Source organism: Gossypium raimondii, chromosome 11 (genome assembly GCF_025698545.1).
Source record: "Gossypium raimondii isolate GPD5lz chromosome 11, ASM2569854v1, whole genome shotgun sequence".
Classification (NCBI taxonomy): domain Eukaryota; kingdom Viridiplantae; phylum Streptophyta; class Magnoliopsida; order Malvales; family Malvaceae; genus Gossypium; species Gossypium raimondii.
The window spans coordinates 32,361,157-32,388,416 of record NC_068575.1 but is presented as its reverse complement, the minus strand read 5'-3'; the positions used below and the strand labels follow the sequence as shown (position 1 = coordinate 32,388,416).

Genomic DNA, 27,260 nt, shown 5'->3' with positions numbered 1-27,260 from the left:
ACTTTAGATTTTACCTATTCAGACTTTGTAGAATCTGGCTCTTCTGGTGAAGGAATTTCAACTGTCAGTTGATTTTCATTTTCCTTAGCAGGTTCATCTTCAACCTCAACTTCCTTGGGTTCCAAAGTCTTTCCACTTCGTAAAGAAACTATTTTTAAGTATTCCTTACATAAATTCCTTGGATTTTCTATGCCACTCAACAAGGCTCCTTATTGTCTATTACGAAGCTCCATAGCTAACTGACCCATTTGGTTCTCCAAATTTTCCAGTGTTGCAGCTTGGCTTTAGATTAAGGCATCATTCTTAGCCATGTACGCCTTCAAAAAATTCTCCAAAATATCAGTTTGTGGTGGTTTCTAAATTTATTGATTGAACCCTTGGAGTTGATTTAATCTATGTTGCATGTAAGTGTTGTTATAACAGCCCGTTTTTAATAAAATCAGAACAGTGGTTTTGGGACCAAAAATCTGACATTAAAAAAATTATTTTACTAGTATTTTATTACCTACAGCATGATAGTAGTATTGTATAAAAATTTCGTTAAGAAATTTTACTACTTACATGCTCAATTTGATAAAAAGGACTAAATCGCGGAAAGTGCAAAAGTTGAGTTCTAATAGCTAAAGGTATTAAATAGCTATAGAACCTTAACTTTTGAGTCCTTAAATGGTAATTAGACCATAAATAGTGATAGTGGATGTACATGGCTTGGCATTTGTGTAATTTGTGATGTTTTAAAAGGTTAATTTTGTAATTAAGTAAATTAAACTAATTTAATACAAGAAAACATGAAACTAAACCACTATCTTCTTCATTTTCCAACCTAAAGAACCGGCCACCATAGACAAACAAAGGAGGAGGTTTCGGCGGGGCTATTTTCCTTGCATTGGTATGTATTTTTGTCCCGTTTTTAATGATTTCTATGTTTTTGGGTTCGTTGTAGCTTAATCTCACTAGCTCGGGGATGATATTTGATGATATTAATGTACATGAGTTTTGATATTTGATGATAGAAAATGGATGGTTGTTGTTAGAGAAACAACTTTTGTAAAGAGATTTTTGATGAAATTATCAATTAGAGATTAAATTGAAAAATAGAAAATTATACATGGTGAATTTGTGAAGTAAATGAAATATAGGGCATGCCAGGGACCTAATTCATATTCAGCAATAGTTGGTTGTGATGGAATTTCATGAATTTCCGTTTTTATGAGCTAGGGGCTAAATTGTAAAGAAATTAAAAGTATAGGACCATTTTTGCCAAAATATGATTTTGGGATAAATTGATGAATTATATATTAAATTGAGTAAATTTATCCGTATAGATCAAGACAGACCTCGTACGACTTTAGATCGGAGAAAAGAGAAAGTCTGGGATTAATCGCCTCAGTATCTACATATACTTGTCGAGGTAAGTTTGTGTAATTAAATTGAGTTTATGTGTTTTTAATTGAATTATACACGTGTTGTGAAATGTCATACATATATACCAATTGCATACCGAACGGTGTACGATAATTACAGAGTCCTACCGATGGCTGAGGTCCGGCATGTGTTGCTGATACTCTACAACTCGTGTGAGTAGCATCGTGTAGCTACGTTCTAACCCACATCTCGTAAGAGCATATTGATTTAAAACTCGTGAGAGCATACCAATTTACAGCTCGAGTGAGCATACAGATTCACAACTCGTATGAGCATACATGTACAGGATTTGACGGATTACAGTTATATGATTTAGCACACTATGTGTGAGCTATCCCTAGTATCCAACGATATTCTAAATGGTTTAATGGGCAATATTCTGATACGAAATGGTAAGAGTTTGATATGAACTATACAAGGATTTATATAAATTACATGGAAATGTTGTTACATGGTATTTGGAAATGGATGATACATAGATATGAAACATAATTATATGTTGTTCTCATCCATGTTTACTTAGTTTATTTATATGTTTACATGGCTAACTTGTTTGATGTATATGCATAGGCTTTAACCAAATTATGGTTGGAATATTCTATGTTACTTACTTAATATGTGATTAAATGGTAAGTAATGTTTTATGTTATATGAACTGAGTAAGCTTAAATTCTTACTTTGTGTTACTTTTCATGTCTTATTGTGAAATGGAAGCTCGTTTGGGTTGGAAGCTTGTCGGAGTTATATCACATTATCTATCGGCTCTTTTGGTACATTCGGTTGTTTAATTTTGGTTATAATGGCATGTATAGGTATTTTGGCTAATGTTGGCCATGTGTTTGGTTGTTGGAAATGGCCATTTAATTTGGCTTCTGATTTACCACTTTGATGATGATATAAGCTTAGCTAATGGCATGTAAATATTAGCCTTATAATGGTTGATGAATGACTTAATATGGTTGAATGATGGAAGATGAAATGATCGTTGAAAATGCATATTATATATGGCTTGTGACTTGTTGGAAATGTTGAGAATTAGTACTTTGTTTGAATGGCTTAAATGATTATAGATGCTAGTGGTTGGATGGCATGATTAGTACCATTTGGTATATTTTTGGTAAGTAAATTACATTATATGTATTGATGCAAATATGCATATAAGTTAACTAATCATTTTGGCCAAATTGAATACATGATTATACATGTTTAAATGTTATCATTTGAGGTTTCATTGGGCGTATTGGTTGTATGTTATTATACCATATGTTTATAGCTTGATTATGCAAGGTTTGGATGCCTTTTTGATGGCTTGAATATTAGTACAAAGTTGGTTGTAGGTACTGCTGGACATGGGTGAGAAAATGGCTTGTAAAATGGCCTATTTTTGTCCACACGGACGTTTCTCTCAGCTGTGTGTGACACATAGCCAGGTGAAACGGCCTTGAGTTCCCTGTAGCTTTCAAAGGGTTGTAAGTCAGGAACGGCCTTGCACACGGGCATGTGGCTTGGCCGTGTGACCCAAGTCAGTAAGTTACATGGGCACGGACATGGGCTTGGACACGGTTGTGTGTCCCTACTTCGAATGCCCACATGGCCTGTAAGTCTCTTGGCCGTGTGAGTCATTTGGCCTAGCCACACGGCCGTGTGATCCCTACAGTGTTGAAAATTTTCAATGTTTTCTGAAAAATTCTCTAAGTTTCTAATTTAGTCTTGACTTGTTTCTAACATGTTTTTAGGGTCTCAAGGGATCGTATAAAGGACAATATGTATGTTTTGGATTAGTTTTAATATGATTGTCGATATAATTTGAAATGTTTAAAATTTTTTGTTCGTTTGATTTGAAACTCTGGTAATGCTCCATAACATTGTTCTGTCGATGGATACGGGTTATGGGTGTTACAGTTGTTTGGTCCACCTCCTATGTTTCTCCATGAAAAGTTTGGATGGTTTCTCTATGAAGGGTTATAGAAGTTGAAGTGTGGTCCTTGTCCACTTCTATTCTCGTTTTGATTCCCTACATAATAAGCAGACTCGGGATTTGATGGACAATTCTCAAACGAATGTCTGATCTGTTGTAATTCTCTACAATAGATTAAACTAGTTTTCATACTTTAAGAGCTTGAATATAAGCAATATTATTGTGTTTTATTTAGTTTTTCTATTTTAGTTTCCATTTAATAAAAAGTGTGATTTGAGTTGTTGTTTTTTTTTACCTTAAGGGATGAAAGAGGCCTAAAGGAAGACTAACGTATTTCGTAAGTGTGCATGACACCATTTGCAGGCATGAGAGCTCAAAGCTGGTCACCATGTTGCAACAAAAAATTCCAATGTCAAAACATAATGAGCAGAAGACCAGAATGAACATATTGCATTTATTGTCGCGACATAGCTAGTGGATGTCGCGACACACCCTTAAAACTGAGTCTAAGCCAAGCAAATTGTCTTCGATGTCACGACATACTAGTGGATGTTGTGACACCGGCCTTCTATGTGAAAGTATTAATGAGTTGAGGGTGTTTTGGTTTACGTAATGAATTTTAACATAAAAACATCAGTTGACCAAGGTTAAGGACGACGACCAACATTAATGTTGTAAATAGGCTCCATTGAACACAATTTAGGGGGGATTCAGACACAAACTATTTTCTTAGATTTTTACTTTGTTCTTAGTTTTTCTTAGTTTATTTTGTGTTCGTGTAATTAGAATATCTTATTTCAACATTAGATGATCATGAGTGAAGATTTCTTCAAAGTCGCGCTTTTACCTTGATAAACCCATAAGCATCTCTTTTCCTTGTTCTATTCTTTATATCTCTTTCTTTAACATTGTTAAATGAATGTCTATGTAAAGATTAGAATCCTTCTATGGTTTATACATATTTCGCATGTTCCAATTGTATCAACTTAATCAATTGATTGAAAGGTAGAGTTTCTTAACGGATCAGCTGTTTGGGAAAGAAAAAACTTAAACCCTAGGCTTGACAACCCTAGGAAGTCAATTAGGTGGGAATTAACCCAAATTGGTATGGTCTACCCGAGAACACCTTAGCCCCAAACAGATTTAGACCATGAGGTCGAGAGATAAGTAGTTCTTGCCGACACATTAGTTTAGTAGAAGATCGAGAGATCATGCTAGGGTAAAGGCTAGTTGATTGATTAGAACTCTACACCAATAATTAATTAGGTAAAAAAATTGGATCTAGACTAAAGGAAACTTGAGTAGTCAAAACAAGGGATAAGAGAAGTTGATACATGAACTTAGGAGTAGATTTAGGTTTAATTCAATTTATTTAGTTTATTAATATTATTATCATCTTGCTTCAAAATTAACACTAGTAATTCGTGAGTCAAGTTGATTAATAATTATTTCTCGTAATTGGTCTGATAATAGTTTTCCCAAATTGAAGTCCCTTAGGTACGATCTTCGAAGTACTTACCTTAGCCCCAAATCGGTCTAGACTGTGAGGTAGAGAGATAAGTAGTTCTTATGGACTTGTTAGTTTAGTGAAAGATTGAGAGATCTTGCTAGGGTAACGACTAGTTGATTGATTAGAACATTGCATCAATAATTAATTAGGTAAAACAATTGGATCTAGGCTAAAGGAGATTGCGTAGTCAACACAAGGGATAGGAGAAGTCGATACATGAACTTAGGAGTAGAATTAGTTTTAATTCAATTTATTTAGTTAATTAATATTAGTATCATCTTACTTCAATATTAACAATACTAATTTGTGACTCAAGTAGATTAGTAATTATTTCCCGTAATTGGTTTGATAACAGTTTTCCCCAAACTGCAATCCCTTGGGTACGATCCTCAAAGTACTTACCTACTTTGTTGTAACTATCTTACAACCGGACCTGTATACTTGCGAACACCACCTCATTTATATATTTTTCTGCAATATTCACACTTTGGACGTTAGTACATCTAGAGGCGGTCAATGTCGTCCCCACAATATACATAAGAAACATTGTCGAATTGACTTGGTGGTCAGGCTACAATATTATTCAAACCATTAGTAGTAAACTGTTTCAACATTGAAGAGATAGAAGATACCTGAGCTGATAGTGAAGTAAGGGCGTATACTTCAGGCACTCCTACTACTTGTCTTCCTTAGGTTTCTCTATTAATCGACCACTGGTAGTTGTTACTGGTTATTCTTTCGATGATTTCATAAGCCTTGTTATAAGACTTAGATAGGAGAGTATCATTCGCAGAAGCATCTACCACCATTCCAGTGTCCATGTGCAAGTTGAGATCATTATAAAATGTCTCCAGCTGGATGCAATGCAGAATCCATGGTAAGGGCATTTGTGTAGTAACTCTTTTAGTCTTTCCCATGCCTCGTATAAGGATTTATCATCCATTTGCTAAAAAGTGATGATCTCATTCTTCAACTTAGCATTTTTTCTAGGTGGGAAATACTTTACCAGAAAGCGTTCAGCTAGCTCTTGCCTTGTAGAAATTGAGCTAAGTGGCAAAGAATTTAGCCATGCTCATGCTCTATCTCTCAACATGGAAACAACTTCAACCTCAATGAATCTTCGGTTACACCGATTATTCTGAAGGAATCACTCACCTCCATGAATAATCTAAAGTGAAGGTGTGGATCTTCTGTAGGCGTTCCACTAAATTGGCCCACTGTTTGAAGCATCTAAAACATCACAAGCTTTAATTCAAATTGTGGTTCCTCGATCTCCGATCTCCTAATTCCTAGATTTAACTCATTAAAAAGTGGCACAACGTACTACCTTATAGCTCAAGCCCTATCATCAGCAATAAAGATTGGATTACAAGCATTAGCTGCCCCATTCCTTTGAACTCTATTTTGATTTTCAGGGTCCATTTCTACGGCTTGCCTCTGGGCTAGTCTTTCTCGTCTCCTTTGTCTAAATGTCCACTCAATTTCTACAGGGAGTAAATCGATGATACGATCAGTCCTCATAAACACCTTAAAAGATAATCACAAAAAAATAAAAAATAATTAATTAAATAAAAATAAATAAACCAAATTACAAGAAATAATTTCACAAATAATGATTAAATTAATAGTCCCTGGAAACGGCGCCAAAAACTTGGTCGTGACAGAATATGCAAGTGTACACAGTTGCTATCAAGTAATAAATAAGTAAAATGATCGTCTCCATAGGGACTATGTTTAAATCGATAATTTAAAATTAATATTCACAAGTTGGTTAAGAAAAACACAATATTTTTAAGGTGATGAATGTTAGAATTAAATTAATGCAAATGAATTAACCTAAATGCAATGCAATGAAATAAGATGCAATGAGATGGTTTTAGCAGTGATTTCAAAAGTTTTAACAATAATAACATGAATAAGCTAGAACAATTACAATGCTTGACTCAATTCATTCTTAATCATGTTTAACAATGTTCCAGAAAAAATCCATGGCAACTCGATCATTCATTAACTTAGAATATCATATAAGTTCTTTCGAAGTCTTATACTAAGGATTCGTTAGAATTTATGTGAAGTAATAGGGACGGGTTAGGTTTGAAACAATCTAATCACATAAAACTAAAGTTATGCAAGGTAATAATGCTCTCTCAAGTTATTACGAACCTTTAATTTATTCTAGGTCGGATATAAATTAAGCATGCACCTTCCAATTATCGCATCCATTAGCACCATCTTATTAGGATTAAGAATCTAATTCTAATGCATCCAAATATATTTTAATGCATGAATAACATGAATGATTTTAATTGGAAGCATGAAAAAATGAGGCACAAAACAACATAAACATGAATTAAATGAATTAAATCAAATCCTTACAATTATTCTAGCTAAAACAAATTTAAGTCATCATCATTAATGAAAAAACATTTAAACAATTTGCAATCATGTTTGAAAAACTAAGAACAGTTGAAAAGATAAAGGAAGAAGAAACTCTTTGATGAGTTCGGTGATTCCCTGAAGACTGATTATGGTGGCTTTCTCTAATTCTTGCAATTGCTCCTTCGCAAATTGCTCCTCAAGGTGGTTGGCCAAGAGAGGTTTTCTCAAGGAGATGCTAGCTAAAATAAATGGAATGATGGATGGATTTATGTGTGGAAGAGAGGAAAGAAAGTTGAGTGTTGAAGGATTTAAGGATGAAATGAAAGGTAAATAGAAGGGCCTATATATACTTGAGGGGTTGCTTAGGAGTTCACTAAAATTAGCATGCACATCCCTTAATAATATCCCTTGGATGGCCAGCCATGAATTATGGGATTAGGGGTTGATGGTTACTTGATTTTGTGATCGATTCTTCCTTGTTTCATGGTATGGGGTTGGACAACAATCAAGGTATTAGTTGAGGGTTGATTTGTGATTTTTTTACATATGTAGGGATCTTCAATTAAATTATTCCAAAGCTAATTTTGGCTACTCTTCATGACTTAGTTGCATTGGGCTCTTCTCCACCCTATTTGACGGTTTTAACAACCCAACTAGTTAGCAGACTTGCCCTTCTCAACAAACAACTTTCAAGTGGGTTTAATCAACTTTTTTTGGGTCAAATTTGTTGTCTTGCCATCCACATGAAATGGATATTAACTCATGTTCATGTCTATGTTTTTATTGGCTTCCACATTTATCATTTCAGTGGTCCAACTACAGCAAATTGTAGAAACAAAAATTAACATGTAGCATAATAAAGTGAAATTATGTAAAAATAACACCTAATTACGTAAAATTACAAATTTTACTAAAATTATGTCCAATGTCTTAAAAACATGAGTGAACTAAGGAATCGTATGGTATAGTGAGTATAAGATTTCTTGATCTTGTAAAAAATAAGGCAAAATGCCAATCGAGAAAGTCTTGAAAAAAATTAAAGCAAAGTGAGTTGAAAAAAAAGTGCGCTCACATTTGTTTGAAAAAAATACGAGCTTGAATGATTGTACTTATGAATACTATAGTAGGCCTTAGTAAATGGAGAAATAAGAAAGGTGAGAGAAGTGGATATAAGGTGGTGTGCTACATGTATACTTGAGAGAGTTTTGACGACAATATAATGTGTCAAACTACTTTCATGCTTAACTATTTTGTCAAGTCTATTCTTTGAAATTCAAACCAACCTAAGTCGTAGAACGTTATAAGACGAAAAGTCCGATGTGACTTAGGTAGTATCTAATACGGATGGCATTGTGCCAAGTTTTGATATTTTTAACACTTATATTCACTTGAACATAATTTTATATTTATATATTTGTTTTCATGGAAACCTATACTTGATATTCTTTATTTGTTTGCTTTGTAATTTAGTGAACTAATCCGTCTAATTTTAAAAATTGTGAGTCAATTTTGTATCATGCTAGAGCTTTATTTTTATTTACATTATCTTATTAATATATTTCTTTCCAATTTCTTATATCAAGCTAGCTCAAGTACATTTTATTTTCTTGCATGTTTCTTTTACGTTTTCAGTTTAGTTTGTTTTTTGGTTTTTCTTTTGTTTTTGTTTAGTTTGCTTGAAGGCAAGCAAAGACTTAAGCGTGGGGGTATTTGACTTGACATCAAATGTAGTAGTAATTTTGGCATATTTTTGCACTTAAGGAACTTTTTTTCTATCCATTTTAGTATTTAATATTCCATTTTCGGTATTGAGTAGTTTAGTATTAAAAGTTAATAAAATAAGTGTTTTTACACAATTTGTAAGTGTTTGTGACCTATTAAGCTGACACAAGCCTTAGGTAATTCTAATTTGTGTAACTGAGTGTGTAGGATGATGAATTATATAGGCCCAATGGACGTAAGAACTTGGGATGAGTGATACACGAGCGTCCTGAGCCGTGAAAGCACGACACAAATCTAAACAAGGCACAAATCACTTGTCGTGTGACCTGATGTCAAATGCAGTAGTAATTTTGATCTATTTTCGCACTTAAAGAACTTGTTTTCTAGCCAATTTAGTATTTTATATTACATTTTCGGTATTTAGTAGTTCGTAGTAAAATTTAATAAAAATAAGCATTTTTAACACATTTTGTGAGTGTTGTGAGCTATTAGGCCAACACGGGCCTTAGGTAGTGCTAATTTCTATAATTAAGTGTGTATGATGATGATTTATAGCCCCAATTGATGTGGATCAAGGGACGAGTGACGCACAAGCTTCATGAGCCATCAAAGCATGAAACGGAACCAATAAGGCATAATTTGCATGTAGTGTGGCACCATAGACCTTGAATTTCAAGGTTATTGAGGTTATTCATGTAACACCCCTAACCCATATCTATCGCAGATTAGAGTTACGAAGCATTACCAAACAAACATGACATTTACACATACATTTCATACATTATCATAAACACAATATAAAGTAATCATTCACATACATATTGTACCTAAATCGAGCCCTCAGGGACCTAAAAATACTTTCGAAATGATTAGGGGCTAATTTGAAATCATTTGGGAAGTTTATGAAAAATTCACAAAATTTTAGAAACAGAGGTCACACGGCCATACGGCCAGGCCGTGTGCCTCACATGGATGAGACGCACACCCGTGTCTCAAGCCATGTAACCTTCAAACTAGGGACATACGGTCGTGTCCGAGCCGATGTCCTTACCAGTATAACTCTCTGAGTAGGGTCACATGGCCGTATCACACACCTGTGTGCCAGGCCGTCTAACACTCGAAACAGCCCCACACACCCATGTGCTAGGCCATGCGCTAGACCATGTAACTAACTAACTTGCAAGCAAAGGAACCTGTAGGGGACACATGGCCATGTCGCCATGCTGTGTGTCACACACGGCTGAGTCACATGGTCGTGTCTCAGGTCGTGTAGACATAAATTTGCCCAAAATAAAGCCATTTCCATCACCAAACCATGCACACACCTAAAGGCCTTTTGTACACATAATCAAGACATCAAAACATGACGAAAACTTACATGTAATGACCAATTCAATAGTCCAAAATGAATCAACCAATATGCCATACAAGGCACCTCAAATACATTCATCCATAACTTACCTAAACATGTATTTGTTACCACATTCCAATCATCAACATCTAGCTCAATAGATTCCCAAAACATGCCATATCTTATCCATAATCAAACCAGCTAAACACATACCATTTGAGCCATTCAAATATGCAACAACATAGCCACAATGACATAAACTAGCAAGGCATCATGTACCATACCAAATCTTCATCTAAGCATTCAACTAAATATCATTATAAGTCCACCTATACATGCCATTATAACCTTGGCCAAAACATCAAAAACTACCGATATTAATGCTAGATAGTATGATAGGTCCCCAATGAGCTTCCAAATCAATCGTTAATTGCATAGTTCCTTTTGGAAACTTACCATTTCAATCTCTTTTTTTACCCGTTAACCAACTAGAATATCATCGGATACTCAGGAAAGCTCACACGAAGTGTACTTAAACATATAATCGTAACATTTCCTTTACATCATTGCTCACATGAGCTGTAAAATAGGCCTACTCACACGAGCTGTGGGTCAGAATGTAGGCTACACGATGCTGCTCACACGAGCTGTGGAGTATCCACAACAAATGTAAAACCTCAATCATCAATAGGACATTCAGGACCAGCACCCGTACATGAAATCCCTAATGACATGTCACTTGTATCCTACGAATTCCTAAAATTCAACCAGGACTCGAAAACTGTCATAGCATTTCTTTGGATATACATTGATTAATAGCATTCTAAATACATAATAACACACAATAGAATAACATGAATATAGTAATCTGTACGTATGAACTTACCTAGACAACTAGGGCGTAGTAACAAAATCGACTAATCCGACGCTTTAGCTTTTCCCCGACTAGATCCATACGTGGTCTATCTTGATCTGAATAGATAAATTTAATTCATTTAATATCCCTAGCATTCAATTTAGTCCACATTTCATTTTTGCAAAATTACTATTTTGCTCCTAACATTTTAACTTTTCACAATTTTGTCCTTAAGTTCATAAATTTAATATTAAAAATTTTAATCCTCTTCTCAAGCTAACTAAATTCTCTAGGGACTTAAATCAATCCATACAAACTATCATTTCATAAATTTACCATGAGACCATTTTTACAAACAAGTCCCTAAATGTCATTTCCATCAAAAATCACTTTACAAAACTTGTTTATTTATCAATAAAGGCTTATAATCTTTCATTAAACATCAAGAATAAAAAAATAGCATTCATGGAATAACCCTAAATCTTTAACAGTTTTACAAATTGATCCTCGAGCTAGCTAGATTAAACTAAAACGATCCCGAAAACATAAAAATCATTAAAAAAGGGGCTTGAAAAACCTACCATGCATGAAGAACTGCCATAGCCAAAAGCTCCCTTCTTTTAACAATGAAAATTTGGTTCTTTTAGGGTTAGGAATAAAGAAGATGATGATTTATTAATTCATCTTATTTTAACACTTTTACTTAATTTAACTAATTCCAAATTTAACCTTTTATTTCATTAAAACTACCACAAAACCTTCTCAATAACATTCACTAATACCTTAACATCCACTAATACCTTAAGTCCATTTGGTTTCCTTTCCATAGCGTTTTATCCCTTTTAACTAATAAAACTCTTCTTTTACACTTTTTTACGATTTAGTCCTTTTCACTTAATTAATCATGCAAACATAAAAATCTCTTAATAAAATCTTAATATGACCTTACTAACATCCTATAGACATTAAAATAATAATAAAATAAAAATTTACTCATTAGATTTGTAGTCCTAAAACCACTGTTATGATTTCACTAAAAACAGACTGTTACAATTCAAAGTTATTTTCGTCTGCACAATCAACTTTATATGAAGACCTAAGACGTGCCGAAAACCTAATTCGAGTTCCCAACACTCCTATAAATAAGATCTTAGGGGTTTGCTGTAATTAAGTCTTCTTAAACGCATCCAAAAACCCTAGTAGTTTAGGAGTAGGATTATATTTAGCTTTCATTCATTTTTCATAAACTCTTTATTCTTTCCTCTTGAAATCGAATTCAATCCAAGAGTGATTCTATTTAATCGAATTATTTCAGTTTAATTGCCTTCACAAGTGATCATATTTGTTATTTTAATTGAAATATTATCTACTCCGTTCTCTATTTGACATCAAATCCAAGATTATTCTAATCTATTTTCTCTTCCGACTTATTCGTGTTGATTACATATTTATTTCAATTGAGCTAGAGATTATGAATAACATGAGTCGCTAAATCCCTTAAGGGAGATTAACAAGCAGATGGGGACATGATTAACGGAGGATTCAGGGTTTTTCGATAGGGTTAGTTGGTTTAAATTACGCATTCATAAACCCTAGGCTTGACAACCCTAGGAAGTAATCGTAGGCTAAACGAGGTCGGGAGATAAGTTTTGCCGAGTAAATCGTAGTTTATCCTAGTTGAGAAAGTGAGGTCGGGAAATAAGTGAGTATCAACCAGTTACTTAATTAGTTAGAGACAAGAAGGTAATAATTGGTTAACTAATAGCTAATCCACCATAAAACCCTAATTCAAAGTTAGTTAAAACCCTTGAAGCGATTTAATCTTCCTGTTCAGTTTTATCAATTTAGTTGTTTGTTTATTTTATTTATTTAATTTCTCATATTCGTCTATTTTATGGTTTACCGTAATATAGGATTTAACTATTACTATTTAGAGTTATTATTGTAAAGAGATTTTCATTAGATTTATTCCATCCTCCCTTGGGTACAATCCTCAGAATACTTTTTGTGCTTCGTTGTACACATTAACTATATTACAATTTAACCCGTATAGTTGCAGACACCATTAATTTAATTTCTTTTAATTTTTTAATGTGATATTTCTACTATAAATGATAACAAATTTATAAGCGGTCATCGTGTCGCACAATAGGCCTTGCATGGCATGACATAGACTCGACGTGGTGGCCAAGTATTCTAGGGATATTTTCGTCTACATAATTAACTTTATACAAAGACCTAGTATGTGTCGAAGACCTAATTCAAGCTCCCAACACTCCTATAAATAAAACCTTAGGGGTTTGATATAACTAAGTTATCTTAGACACATAAAAAAAACCCTCCTAGTCTATGAGTAGGATTAGATTAAGTTTTCCTTTGATTTTCATAAACGCTTTGTTCTTTCTTCTTGGAATTAGTTTCAATCCAAGATTTCTTTTATAATATCGAAGTACTTCAATTTATTTTCCTTCACAAGAAACAAGATTTGTTATTCCAATCGAGAGATTTTCTTGTCCGCGCTCCACTCAACATCAAATCAGGATTATTCTAATCTCTTTTCTCTTCCAAATTATTCGTGTTATCTACATGTTTAATTCAATTGAGTTTGATATTTTGAATATCATGAGTGGCTAAATCCCTTAGGGGAGATTAACGACTGGATAGAGACGTGATTAATAAAGGATTTAGGGTTTCTTGATAGGATTATTTATTTTAAATTATGCATTTTTAAACCTTAAGCTTAACAACTCTAGGAAGTAATCATAGGTTAAATGAGCTCGGGAGATAAGTTTGGTCTAGTAAATCATAATTTACCATGGTTTAAAAAGTGAGGTCGAGAGATAAGCAAGTATCAACCAATTAATTAATCAGTTAGAGATTGAGAGGTAATAATTAGTTAGTTAATAGCTAATCCACCCTAAAACTCTAATCCAAAGTTAATTACAACCCCTAAAATGAGTTATTGTAAAGAGATTTTATTGTTTAGTTATTTTAGTTATTTAATTGGTTTGATTGAATTGGTTGTTTGTTTATTTTATTGTTTAGTTATTTTAGTTATTTAATTTCTGACATTAATCTCTTTTATGATACATCGTAATATAGAATTTAATCACTAATATTTAGACTTGTTATTGTAAAGAGATTTTCTATAGATTTAGTCCATTCACTCTTGGGTACAATCCTCGGAATACTTCCATGTGTTCTGTTGTAACACAAATGCTATATTACTATTTGACTCGTATACTTGTGAACACCGTTGCTATAATTTCTTATGTTTTTGGTGTAGTATTTTCTAGTCAAAGGTTTGCATGTTTGGCGGTGGTCAATACTTCAATAGAAAAGACTTAGGTTCAAATCGAACCTAGTCAAAAAGAACAAAGAGTTTTTGGAAACGTAATAAAAGCCTAAATCTACTAATTATAGCTCCTAATCGGCTTTCCTTAACTTAGGATTAGCCTCCCTATTTATAGAGATGTTTTGAAACCCTAACTAGGTCAAGTGGAAGCCCTAATCCCAGAATATATCAATGGTACAGACTAATTTAGCCTTCCCGATACTTGCTCTCCATATTTAGCCCTATATCGCGACACGACATCAACATGTTGCATTTGGTCTTCCGGCTTTAGATGTTGCGTCTTGGGAACTTGTGCTGCACCCAGGTATCATCCATGAGGCTCTTAAGCCGCTAAATAATTATCATGCACACTCAATTGAACACATCAGAACTACCTAAGGCCCAAATTGGCCTAATAGGTCAATAAACTTCAATTTATGCATAAAAATGTTTATTTTTGTACTTAAGGTAGTGCTGAAAATAACATAATTAATCTTAAAATGCCTACAAAACAAGCCCTTAAAGTGTTGAAATGTACCAAAACTACCACCATATCTGGTGGCAAGTCAACTTTCCGATAAATGCTAGATACATCCACAAATCTCTACCTTGACTCGTATTTATCACACCTCATTTTCTATGCTCTGTCATGGGTCTAACTTGAATTTTACAAAATGTCAACCAAGTCTAAATTGTGCTCAAACTTGGAAGCTGAAAGACTTCTAGTCTTCAAATCGAAGTTTTATAATGCAACAAGGGCCAGTAATACCCGAATGGGAGAGAAAACATCAACTCTCTCCACTTTAGGGGTGTTCAATCAGTTAACCGACCCGAAATAACATTAACCGAATTAACCGACCTTTCAAAATTTTTAACCGTTAACCGAACCGAAATTTTTTCAAAAAAATTATTTGAACCAAAAATTTTTCGGTTAATTCGTTAAGTTAACCGAATTAACCGAAAATTATATGTTTTTTATTTTTGGATAAAAATTAATTAATTACCCAAATTAACCGAATTACCCGAATTAACCGAATTAACCGAATTACTCGAATTAACCGAATTGAATCACTACATAATTAAAAACATTACATAAGTCTTTGAATCACTAACATTACCTTAGTCTTAAAATTAACAGATAATTGAAATGTAAGTCTTTAATATTCTCCATTTTTATCTATTTCTTCTCTCCAAAAAATCTCCATTTGCATTAAACCTACAAAAAAAACATGTGCAAAAATTTAGCATATAATAGAAATATATGCATTTAAAAAAATCAAATAATATAAACAAAAGAATAGATTATAAGTTAACAAGAATAAGATAGTAAGCATACCCTTCAACTCACGAAGGCTCATGATTTTAAGGTAGGCTCTGATGCATTCCAAGAAAAGTCTAAACATTGAATCAATTAAATAACTAGGAGTGATATGGTAAAAAAAATTGAAACTATTAAAATAAAACAATAAATATACCATTTTTAGTCTTGTCAAGCTCTTGGATTTGTTCTTCAATCTTTTTTATGTCTTTTTGTGATGATGATTTTCGAATCCAATCTTGAGTACACACAAGAGCTTGTACAATTTTAGGAGTTAAAGAACTCCTATATTGATCAAGCACATGTCTCCCGGTGCTAAATGTAGACTTTGAAGCAATCGTAGAAACCGGTATAGCTAACACATCTCTGGCTATTTCTGAAAGAGTGGGAAATCTAGGGCTATTCACTTTCCACCACAATAGAATATCAAAATCTGCAACAAATTCCTCATTAGCCTCAGCTAGATATTTATCCAACTCAGATGTTTTATCCTCAACACAAATTTTCAACTCACGTTTTTTATACAAAGCTTGCATTCGCCTTTTCATTTTTTGTTGTGGTTCATCGAGAGAAACATGTGTTGGCACACACGATTGGCTACAAGTACTATGAAGTGGAGGCTTATACTCATCAAACAATTCATACAAAGATTCTTTCAATTTTTGCATCATTTCACAAGCTTTTTCAGAACTAGACATTTCACTAAGTGCAAATTCAAGATACTTTAGTTTTTGTCTAGGATCTAAAACACAAGCAACAAATATTAGCAAATTCATCTTATCAATATCACCCCAATACCTATCATACTTCTCTTTCATGTTGATGGTCATAACATTGAAATCTATATTGTTATTTAACTGAGCATCTCGTAAAAGAATATCAATTTCAGAAAGCTCATCCAAAAAATTATTGGACATGACATATGAAGTGCCAGATATACGCAAAGTGACTTTATAAGAGTGTTCCAAGAAATCCCTCAAGTTTCTAACATTATGTCAATCATCCATACTAGGCCAACCCTCTCCCCTTTCAAGTTTAGCCCTAAAGTTTGTATCTTGCTCCTCAAATCTCTCAAAAGCTCTCTCAAAGTTCTACGCAGTGTCTAACATTAAGTAGGTCAAGTTCCACCTAATACAAACATCAAGACACAACATCTTCTTGCACTCTATCTTTTCCACCAAACACACTCCTTAAACTTTTTTAATCTAACTGGAGATTGTCTCACATATCTAATAGCCCCCTAACACGTTCAATAGATTTATTCATTTCCTTTAAGCCTTCAACAACAATCAAATTCACAATGTGTGCCATGCATCTCATATGAAGATATTTACCATTTTGAACTAAACCCCTATGAGGGTTAAATTTCTTTCTCAAATAACCAACAGCAACATCATTTAAACTTGCATTCTCAACAGTAACAGTAAACAACTTATCAATCCCCCAATTCAACAAGCATTTCTCAATCACCATCCCAATGGACCACCCTTATGACTAGAAATTGGACAAAAAGTTTAAAATCTTTTTATTCAATTTCTAATCGTTATCAATAAAGTGAGCAGGGATACACAAATAATTAACTCTTTGCAAAGAAGTCCATGTGTTAGTAGTTAAGCAAACTCTAGAACAAGAACTTCTCAAAAGTTGTTTTATCATGACCCTTTCATCTAAATACAATTGATAAACATCCCTAGTCATAGCAGTTCGTGAAGGAATATGAAACCTAGGACATGCCACAAACATAAATTTCTTAAAACCTTCACTTTCAACAAACTTGAAAGGTAATTCATCAATCACAATCATTTGTGCTAATCCTTTCCTACATGCTTCTTGATCAAATCTCCAAGTTGAAAGATTCCCTTCCCACCCTTCAACTCCCTTTCTAGGTAAAAATAGTTGTCCTTGACTAGTGTCAACAACATTACTAGGATTTTTCTTACATGAATCAATATGATATTTCAATGACACTGTACCATTTTTTTTCATATCACAACAAAATTCCTTTTGACAATAATTACATTTAGTCTTACTTGCACCCTCACTATAAACCGCCACAATTTGCACACTTTAAAACACAGTTAAACAAAATATTTACACATTTTAAACAACATAACATGAGAAATATATGACATTAATTAAGGCAGTAAATATACTTAAATTTTGGACTGAAATGAAATATATTTTTCAAGTAGCATCCTTAACAATTTTTCAATAGCATAATAATGCTTACTTTGAGACACTGAAGCAACACTTTAATTTAATTTAGGACAACATAATAATACTCAATTTGAAACATTAAACAGTAGCTTAATTTAATTTAAGACAGCATGAAAATGCTCAATTTAATACACTAAAACAGCAACTTTAATTCAATTTATGACAGCATGAAAGTGCCCAATTTGAAACACTAAATAGCAGCTTAATTCAATTTAAGATAATATGAAAATGCTCAATTTGAAACATTCAAACAAAAACTTTAATTCAATTTATGACAGCATGCAAACAGTAACAATACATAGCATTAAAATCAATAAACAGCAACTCAAGGCTCTTTAAACAAGGGAGTATGTATGCTAATTTTCCAGCATTTGGTCAACATATAAATTTTATATGTCAAATTGTAAAAAAAAATGTCAACCAAACTTCCCTTCACTTAAAAGAGCAGATTATGGCTTTTAAATCAAGGAATTTATATGTTGAATTTTCAACATTTAGACAACGGCTTCCAGCCATAACTATGAGAATCGTTTATTTTTTCAATCAAAATATTCAATAAAAATCATTTATTTTTATTTTTTTGGTTTATTAATTATGTTTTTTGGATAGTATGCAAATCTCAACCATGCAAGAAAAGAACGCTGCTATTACATTTACATAAAGCAATCAAAGGGCTATTACATGAAGATGAAATAGGTTCAGGTTTGGGTGCGGAGATGAAAATGAAGCAGTTCGTAAATACAAATACTAGCTGATATGTATTGGGATTATGAATATCGAGCTAGTTTCATTCTTAAAACAGAATTTGCAGAAATGGAGGCTTTAGTTGGTGAAAGTACTCTTGAGCTAGTAAAAACCTACCTCAACTCGTCGGTGATGGATGGTGACCTGGTAGACGCCGGAGTGCCGGAGAAAAGGTGGCTGGCCTGGCATAGATTTTGGGAGTTTTCAATTAGGGATTTGAAGTTGAAGGTTAGGTTTTTTTTCTATCATTTGTTCACTGTTGAGTTTAGACTTTTACACTTTAGTTTTAGTTTTAGTTTTAGAATTTTTTTTATTAAATTATTTGTAATTTTTATTATTGGGTTGGTTGGGTAGGAAACTTGGGTTGGATTGGGTTTAGGTGAATAGTAGGCATATTTATATATTATAATTTTATTTATTAATTTTTTTGGTTAAACCGAAAAAATTTGGTTAACCGACTGGTTTCGAACCGAATTAACCGTTAACCGAAAAATCAAAAAATAATTAACCAACCCCCGACCAAAAAAATTCGATTAATTGACCGATTAACTGAATTCGGTCGGTTAACCAAATTTTTTTGGTTTTACCCAAATTTTTCACACCCCTTGTAACACCCCAAAATTTGGGCCAAGAAGTATTGGGCCTTGAGCAAGGGAACGATTAGGAAACTGTGCACAAAAGTATGTCCTCTTTAGTGGTTAAGGGTCCTGAAAGGAGTTGGGAAAGTCCTGGGTTCAAACCTGAGCTTTAGCAAAAATTTTGGTTTTAAGTGGATAAAACCCTGGATGCTTGGATGTAGGCCTTTTAAATTTTTGTGTTAAAAAAATGTCATAGGGAAGCATGTGGTCTAGTGGTTGTGGTGTCATTAAGGTTACTAGGGCGCTTGGGTTCAAGTCTTGGCTCTTGCATTTTATTTTGGTTTTTCTTTTAAAGGAACCTGGAATTTGGCCTTTAGACCTTTTATTTAATTGAAGATAAAATATGCCTCTCTAACATTTGGGGTTTTGGACTTCTCTTTATTTTTCTCTAGAGCCGAACTAAAACTGACCACTTGTGCATCTTTTTGTCGGGTTCCCTCTAGTTCTTTTTATGCTACGAAACTGACCATTCGTGTTATTCCTTCTCTGCATCTTTGCTATGCTCTTTTTCTCTTTTTGGCCGAACCTAACATCTATTTTTTCCTTATTTCTTCTGCAATCGGATTCTTTCATAGCCTAGTTGAACCTTCCCTTTATCTTCTTTTAACTTCTGTTCACCTTCTATTCTGGGATGGCCAAATATCACTGTTGTTAATCCTTCTCTGCATCGATCTACTGCTAAGGTTCTGACTATCGGTAAGTGATCAAAAGCTATTCTCTAATTTTCTTTTAAAACCAAATGCACCTGTGTTTGTCTATTCTTTCTCAAAACCAAAAAACCTTACTGACCGATTGTTATTTCATTTCTCACGTACTGCACTCATTGCGTTTTAAGAGGGTTCTTCGAGAGTGCTGAGGCATTCAATATTCTTCTTTCGTTTTTCAATTGTATATTTGAAGGGGGTAAGTTGGCTTGTTCGTCGTTGGTGCTGCGTTTTAATATTGGGGTCTTAAGTCTTATTTTTCTAAACAACCCAGTCTTATAGGTTTCATTGTTTAGGAAAATAATTGGCGAGGTCGTGTGATTGATTCTTATTTGGCGATCCAAGGGCATTAATCAATTCACATTCGTTCAAGACCTTGGCGACGAACTGTTCACTCGATTTTGCAGTCAAGTGTGTATCTGTACACCATAAATCACACAGTCTCTTCTGTGAATCGACAAAAGTCGAAAAGCCAAAAATACAGCGATTGAGGCCAAATGGGTGTGCAAATGCTCGTGTGGTAAATCGAGCCCACAATTATGGAGTTAGACTGTAGAGGCCACCACGAGCGTTCTCGTGCTCTTGGGCCGTTATGGACCTCGCTGGGCTGAAATGGGTCGTGTGGGTCCAATGGGCTCGTGGGCCCCACATGTAACACCCTTAACCCGTGTCCGTCGTCAGATTGGGATTACGAGGCATAACCAAACATAATGTCTACTTTCAATTTTTTTTATAAAATTTCTAAATATGCACAACAACACACACATTAACCATATTACATTAACTAAATTTTATTTCTTCTTATATATATATATATATATATACGGCATTAACAATAATATATAAAATCCGAATACAATTTATACCATATTAAATCACATATGTTATAATAGTAATATAGTAAACTACTTAAGATACTCAAAGAATAAATATATTTTCCGTGAATCCTTATGCTTAATATTATACCTAAATAAATTTATCCTTTATTTCAACTTAAATGAACTCTACTATGGGACCTAACAATTAATATTATAAATAATGAAATATTTCATTTATTTCACATTTTAGTCCTCAAAATTTTATTTTCACAATTTAGCCCTAATTTCTCAAATTCACCAAAATTCAAAGACAAAACATGTTACTATTTCACATATCTTTAATATTTCATCATCAAATAACAAAAATCACAAGCTCCCATCAATAGCAAAATATAAAATCATCATCAAATTCAAAAATTAAGACATGGGCTTTGAAGATAACTTAGCAACGATCTCAAAAACGTAAAAATTATCAAAAATCCAAGCAAAATCATACCTTAATAAAGCTTGTTTTGTGTCGAAACCTAGCTTTGTTTTTCTTTCTTTTCTTTTGTCAATATTCGGCCATGGAAGGAGATGATAGCTTTTTGCTTAAAATTTTGTTTTATTTTAACATATATTAAGTATTTGTTGTTTTACTAATTTAACATTTATTAATTAAATTATATTTCATATAATATAAGGACAAAGTTGTCCATTGCCACCCACTATCATCTAAATGGCCTAATTTCCATTTAAAACCCCCATTTTTAAAAGACAACAACAATTAGGTGCTTTTAAATTTGACCCCTAAATTTTCATTTTATGCGATTTAGTCATTTTCTTTAATCGGTCATACAAATGATAAAATTTAAACACAAAAATTTCACACAATCAAATTCACACACAATAAACACAGAAAATAATATTAAAATATTTTTCTAACTCAGATTTGTGGTCCCAAAACTACTATGTCCAATTAGGGTCAAAATCAGACTGTTACAACTCTCCGCCCTTTATGGATTTTCGTCCCCGAAAATTTTACCCGTGAATAGGTTTGGATAACATTCTTTCATTGCATCCTCTGGTTCCCAAGTTGCTTCTTCGACTCCGTGTTTATGCCACAGTACTTTAACTAACGAAATTTTCTTATTTCGTAACTCTTTAAACTCACGAGCCAGAATGTGAATCGGTTCTTCTTCGTATGACATATCAAACTTAATTTCAATCTCTGTCGTACTAATCACATGTGAAGGATTTGATTGATATCTACGGAGCATCGAAACATGAAATACATTGTGAATCTTTTCTAGCTTAGGTGGCAATAATAATCTATAAGCAACCGGTCTGATACGTTCTATAACCTCATACGGTCCAATAAATCTCGAACTCAATTTGCCTTTACGACCGAATCTGAGTATTTTGTTCCACGGCGAGACTTTCAAAAAGACTTTATCTCTGATCTAAAACTCTATATCTTTTCTTTTCAAGTCTGCATATGATTTCTGACGATCCGATGTTGTTCTCAGACTATCACGTATCACTTTCACTTTCTGTTCAATCTCTTCAATCAAATCGACCCAGTGTATCTTATTTTCACTGAGTTCAGTCCAATATAATGGTGTACGACATTTACGACCATACAAAGCCTCGTAAAGTACCATTTTGATACTAGATTGAAAGTTATTATTATATGCAAATTCAATTAAAGGCAAGTATCGTTCCCATGTACCTTCAAACTTGAGAATGCAACATCTCAGGATATCCTCAAGTATCTGAATAATTCGTTCGGACTGACCATCTTTTTGGGGATGAAAAGCAGTGCTAAAATGTAGTTTAGTACCTAGTGCATCTTGCAGTTTCTTCCAAAACCGCGATGCAAACCTCAGATCTCTATCCGAAATAATAGAAATAGGTACCCCATGCAATCTCACAATCTAAGAAATATATAATTGAACAAGTTTATCAAGTGAATAATCAGTATGAACCGGAACAAAGTGAGCCAATTTTGTCAATCTATCAACAATAACCTAGATTGCATCTTTCTTGCTCGGTGTCAATGGTAAATCGGATACAAAATCCATCGTGACTCGGTCCCATTTCCATTCAGGTATCATGATCGGCTGAAGCAATCCAGAAGGTATCTGATGCTCAGCTTTTACTTGCTAACATATTAAACATTTCGAAACAAAGTCAGAAATGTGTCGTTTCATATCGTGCCACCAATAATGCTGTTTCAGATCGTTATACATTTTCGTGCTACCCGGATGAATAGATAATCTACTATTATGAGCTTTATTCAATTTCATATGAATTAACTCTGAATTTTTTGGAACACATAATCGGTTTCTGAATCTCAAACAATCTTCAGCGTCAACTAGAAACTCTAAATCAACATTCAAGTCAGACTGAGCCCGTTTTGCAATTAAATCATCATCGGCTTTCTGAGCTTCACAAATCTGTTGAACAAATAACGGTTTTGCTTTTAACTCAGCTACTATCGCACCATCATCAGACATAGCTGTATGCGCGTTTATTGCACGCAAAGCAAACAGTAATTTTTGACTTAGGGCATCAGCAACAACATTAGCCTTTCCCGAATGATAATCAATCACAAGCTCGTAATCTTTTAGCAACTCTAACCACCGTCACTGTCTCAAATTCAGATCCTTCTAAGTCATCAAATATTTCAGGCTTTTGTGATCAGAATAAACATGACATTTTTCACCGAATAAATAGTGGCGCCATATTTTTAAAGCAAATACAATAGAGGCCAATTCGAGATCATGCGTCGGATAGTTATTTTCATGTGGCTTTAACTGTCTTGAGGCATAAGCTACAACTTTGCCTTCCTGCATCAAAACACAGCCCAAACCGTTTAAAGATGCATCACTAAAAATAACAGATTCTTTACCCGTCTCTGGCTGAACTAGTACTAGAGCTTTGGTCCAAAGGGTTTTCAACTGATCAAAGCTTTTCTGACACTTTGTCATCGGGGTCACAATCATAGAAAAACATTTCACGAACCATCTATAGTAACCAGCGAGTCCTAATCAACTTCGAACTTCAGAGACATTTCTCGGAGGTTTCCAATCAAGTATAGCTGAAATTTTACTCGGATCAACCCGAATACCCGATGCTGATACAACATGGCCCAGAAAACTAACTTCTCGTAACCAGAACTCATATTTACTAAACTTTGCATGCAACTGTTTATGTCGCAAATTTTGTAACACAAGTCTCAGATGTTCGGCATGCTCAGTTTCATCACGAGAGTAGATCAAAATGTCATCTATGAATACTACCACAAACCGATCCAGATACTGCCTAAAGATCCGATTCACCAAATCCATGAAAACAGCAAGTGCATTAGTAAGTCTGAAAGGCATAACCAAGAACTCGTAATGCCTGTACCTCGTTCGAAAAGCTGTATTTGGCACATCAGAGTCTTTAACTCGCAACTGATAGTAACCCGATCTCAAATCTATCTTCGAAAACACTAAAGCCCCTTTTAGCTGATTGAACAAGTCGTCAATATGTGGCAACGGATATTTATTCTTTATAGTCACCTTATTAAGCTGCCGGTAATCAATACACATTCTCATCATTCCGTCTTTCTTTTTCACAAATCGAACTGGCGCACCTTAGGGAGAGAAACTCAGTCATGCAAAACCTCTATCTATCAACTCTTGCAACTGTGCTTTCAACTCTTTTAATTCAGTCGGTGCCATACAGTACAGAGCTATCAAAATTAGAGTCGTCCCCGGTACTAACTCAATACCAAACTCTACCTCTCGTATCAGCGGCAAACCCAGTAATTCTTCAGGAAACACATCCAGATATTCACACACAACTGGTACTGATTCAATCTTTCTTTCAATTATTTTAGAGTCGAGTATATAAGCAAGGTAAGCTTTACAACCCTTTCTCAAATATTTCTAAGCTAACATCGAGGATATCACTGTCGGTAACCCATTCAGATCATCAGATTCAATCTGAATAATCTCATCATTCTCACACCGTAAATCAATAGTCTTTCTTTTGCGATTAACCACAACATCGAGTAAAGTCAACCAGTCCATACCCAGGATTATATCGAACTTGTCAAATGAAAACAACATCAAATCAGCCGAAAAACACAAATCTCGAATCATCAACGGACAATTCTTATACACTTTGTCAACCAAAACACACCAGCCCAGGGGGTTTGATACTCTAATCACAAACTCAGTAGACTCAACAGGCAAAGTCTTATTGGATACTAAAGTCTTACACACATATGAATGAGTCGAACCAGGATCAATCAATGCAATAAATTAGTATCATGGAGAGTGAAAGTACCAGTAATAAAATCTAGGGATGAGGCCTCCTCTCGTGAGCGTATGGCATAGGCTTTGGCAGGTGCGCGAGCCTCAAATCTAACAGCTGTATCTTTAGTACCGCTCTGACTTCCGCTCATGTTACTCGTGTTTCTGGGGGGTTTACCTCTAGTTGCAGTGTTACCCGATCTCGTATTCTGTACCAGATTTTGATTCGCCAACTCTGGGCACTCACAAATATAATTATCCTTCAATTTCCATTTAAAGCAGGCTCTATCAAGCAATCTACAACTGTCAGGATGTCGTTTACCACAATGTTCACACTCAGGTTGGTTTGATCTAACATTACCCACACTCGCTACTGAAGTAGCTCTCGAACTCATAGGTGGTCTATCTCTATCCCATCGTGAATACCCCGCAGTAGCCTTTGAACGGCTAGTATCATCTTTAAACTTCTTTGAGGTCGACTGGAATGACTTACTGAATGATCTTTTACGAAAATCTCTAGCTTCAAAGTTAGCTTTTCTCTTCTCTTTCCCGAGCTCTTCAGCTTTGCAAGCTCGCTCAACAAGTACCACAAACTCTTTTATCTTAAGTATTCCAACTAATAGTTTAATATCTTCATTCAGCCCATCTTCAAATCTTTTACACATAATAGCTTCAGTCGAAACACACTCTCAGGCATACCGACTGAGTCTCACAAATTTCCGCTCATACTCTGTCACTGTAATCCTACCCTGTTTCAATTCAAGAAATTCTTTGCATTTCTGATCGATAAATCTCTGGCTGATGTATTTATTACGGAACTCACTCTGAAAGAATTCCCAGGACACTTGCTCTTTCGGAACCACCGATACCAATGTATTCCACCAGTGATATGCAGTGTCCCGAAGCAAAGATATGGCACACTTTAAGCACTCATCAGGGGTGCAAGATAATTTATCAAACACTTGAATAGTATTATCGAGCCAGAATTCAGCTCGCTCAGCATCATCATCATCAATAGCTCTGAACTCTTCAGCCCCGTGTTTTCTGATTTTATCAATAGGAGGCTTAAGCAATCTCAACGGATCACTCACTTGAGGTATAACATGTATCGAAGATGGATTAGTAGAGGGTTGAGGTTGTTGTGTAGCCGAATTAGTCCGGATATATTGAGTAAATCAGTCATTCATCATTTGGTAAAAGGATTGTTTAGCCTCTCCCTCCTGTTACTCGAGGTCGATCTAAAATCTACCAGCTCTGTCCCTTGCGCGGGAGCAGGCACTATACTCTCAACATCATCGGCTACGGCTCGATTGGAATCCATTACTATACGAAAACACATTTTCAGAAGTCAGAAGTCATCACACTATCACAATATAAAATATGGCATGTATAGCTAGACTCACACACGCTACGTTAGTCCTAAAATCAACTAAACTGTAGCTCTGATACAAATCAAATGTAACACCCTTAACCCGTGTCCGTCGCCAGATTAGGGTTACGAGGCATTACCAGACATAACGTCTATTTTCAAGTTTTTTTTTATAAAATTTCTAAATATGCACAACATCACACACATTAACCATATTACATTAACTAAAATTTATTTGTTCTTATATAAATATATATATATATATATATATATATACGGCATTAACAATAATATATAAAATCTGAATACAATTTATACCATATTAAATCACATATGTTATCATAGTAATATAATAAACTACTAAGATAATCAAAGAATAAATATATTTTTCATGAATCCTTATGCTTAATATTATACCTAAATAAATTTATCCTTTATTTCAACTTAAACGAAATCTACTATGGGACCTAACAATTAATATTATAAATAATATACATTTAAAGTTGCATATCATCCATTTCTAAATTACCACATTTCAATACCATAACTAATTGGACTTGGCATTTTCGGTTATAAATAAATATATATACCCCATTCATTCTATGATATAATTGCATTATGCTAGTACATAGAATCATGTCTATTATTATAGACCATTCTTTTCTTTTTCT

The 27,260-nt window shown here is 34.1% G+C and overlaps 1 protein-coding gene and 1 non-coding gene across 2 annotated transcripts; one reads left to right on the top strand and one right to left on the bottom strand.

Moving 5' to 3' along the window:
- The first annotated feature begins 5,722 nt into the window (after positions 1-5,722).
- On the top strand, positions 5,723-5,829 carry LOC128035030 (small nucleolar RNA R71). The gene has a single exon (XR_008191434.1). It is a non-coding gene; the product is annotated as a small nucleolar RNA R71 (small nucleolar RNA).
- A 19,387-nt stretch (positions 5,830-25,216) lies between these two features.
- Positions 25,217-26,541, bottom strand: LOC105801112 (uncharacterized). The gene is made up of 3 exons (XM_012632441.1): positions 26,470-26,541; positions 25,934-26,284; positions 25,217-25,822 (listed from the first exon to the last, which is right to left on the bottom strand). The coding sequence occupies exons 1-3, from the start codon at positions 26,539-26,541 to the stop codon at positions 25,217-25,219; spliced, it is 1,029 nt and encodes a 342-aa protein (XP_012487895.1).
- Between the last annotated feature and the right edge of the window lie 719 nt (positions 26,542-27,260).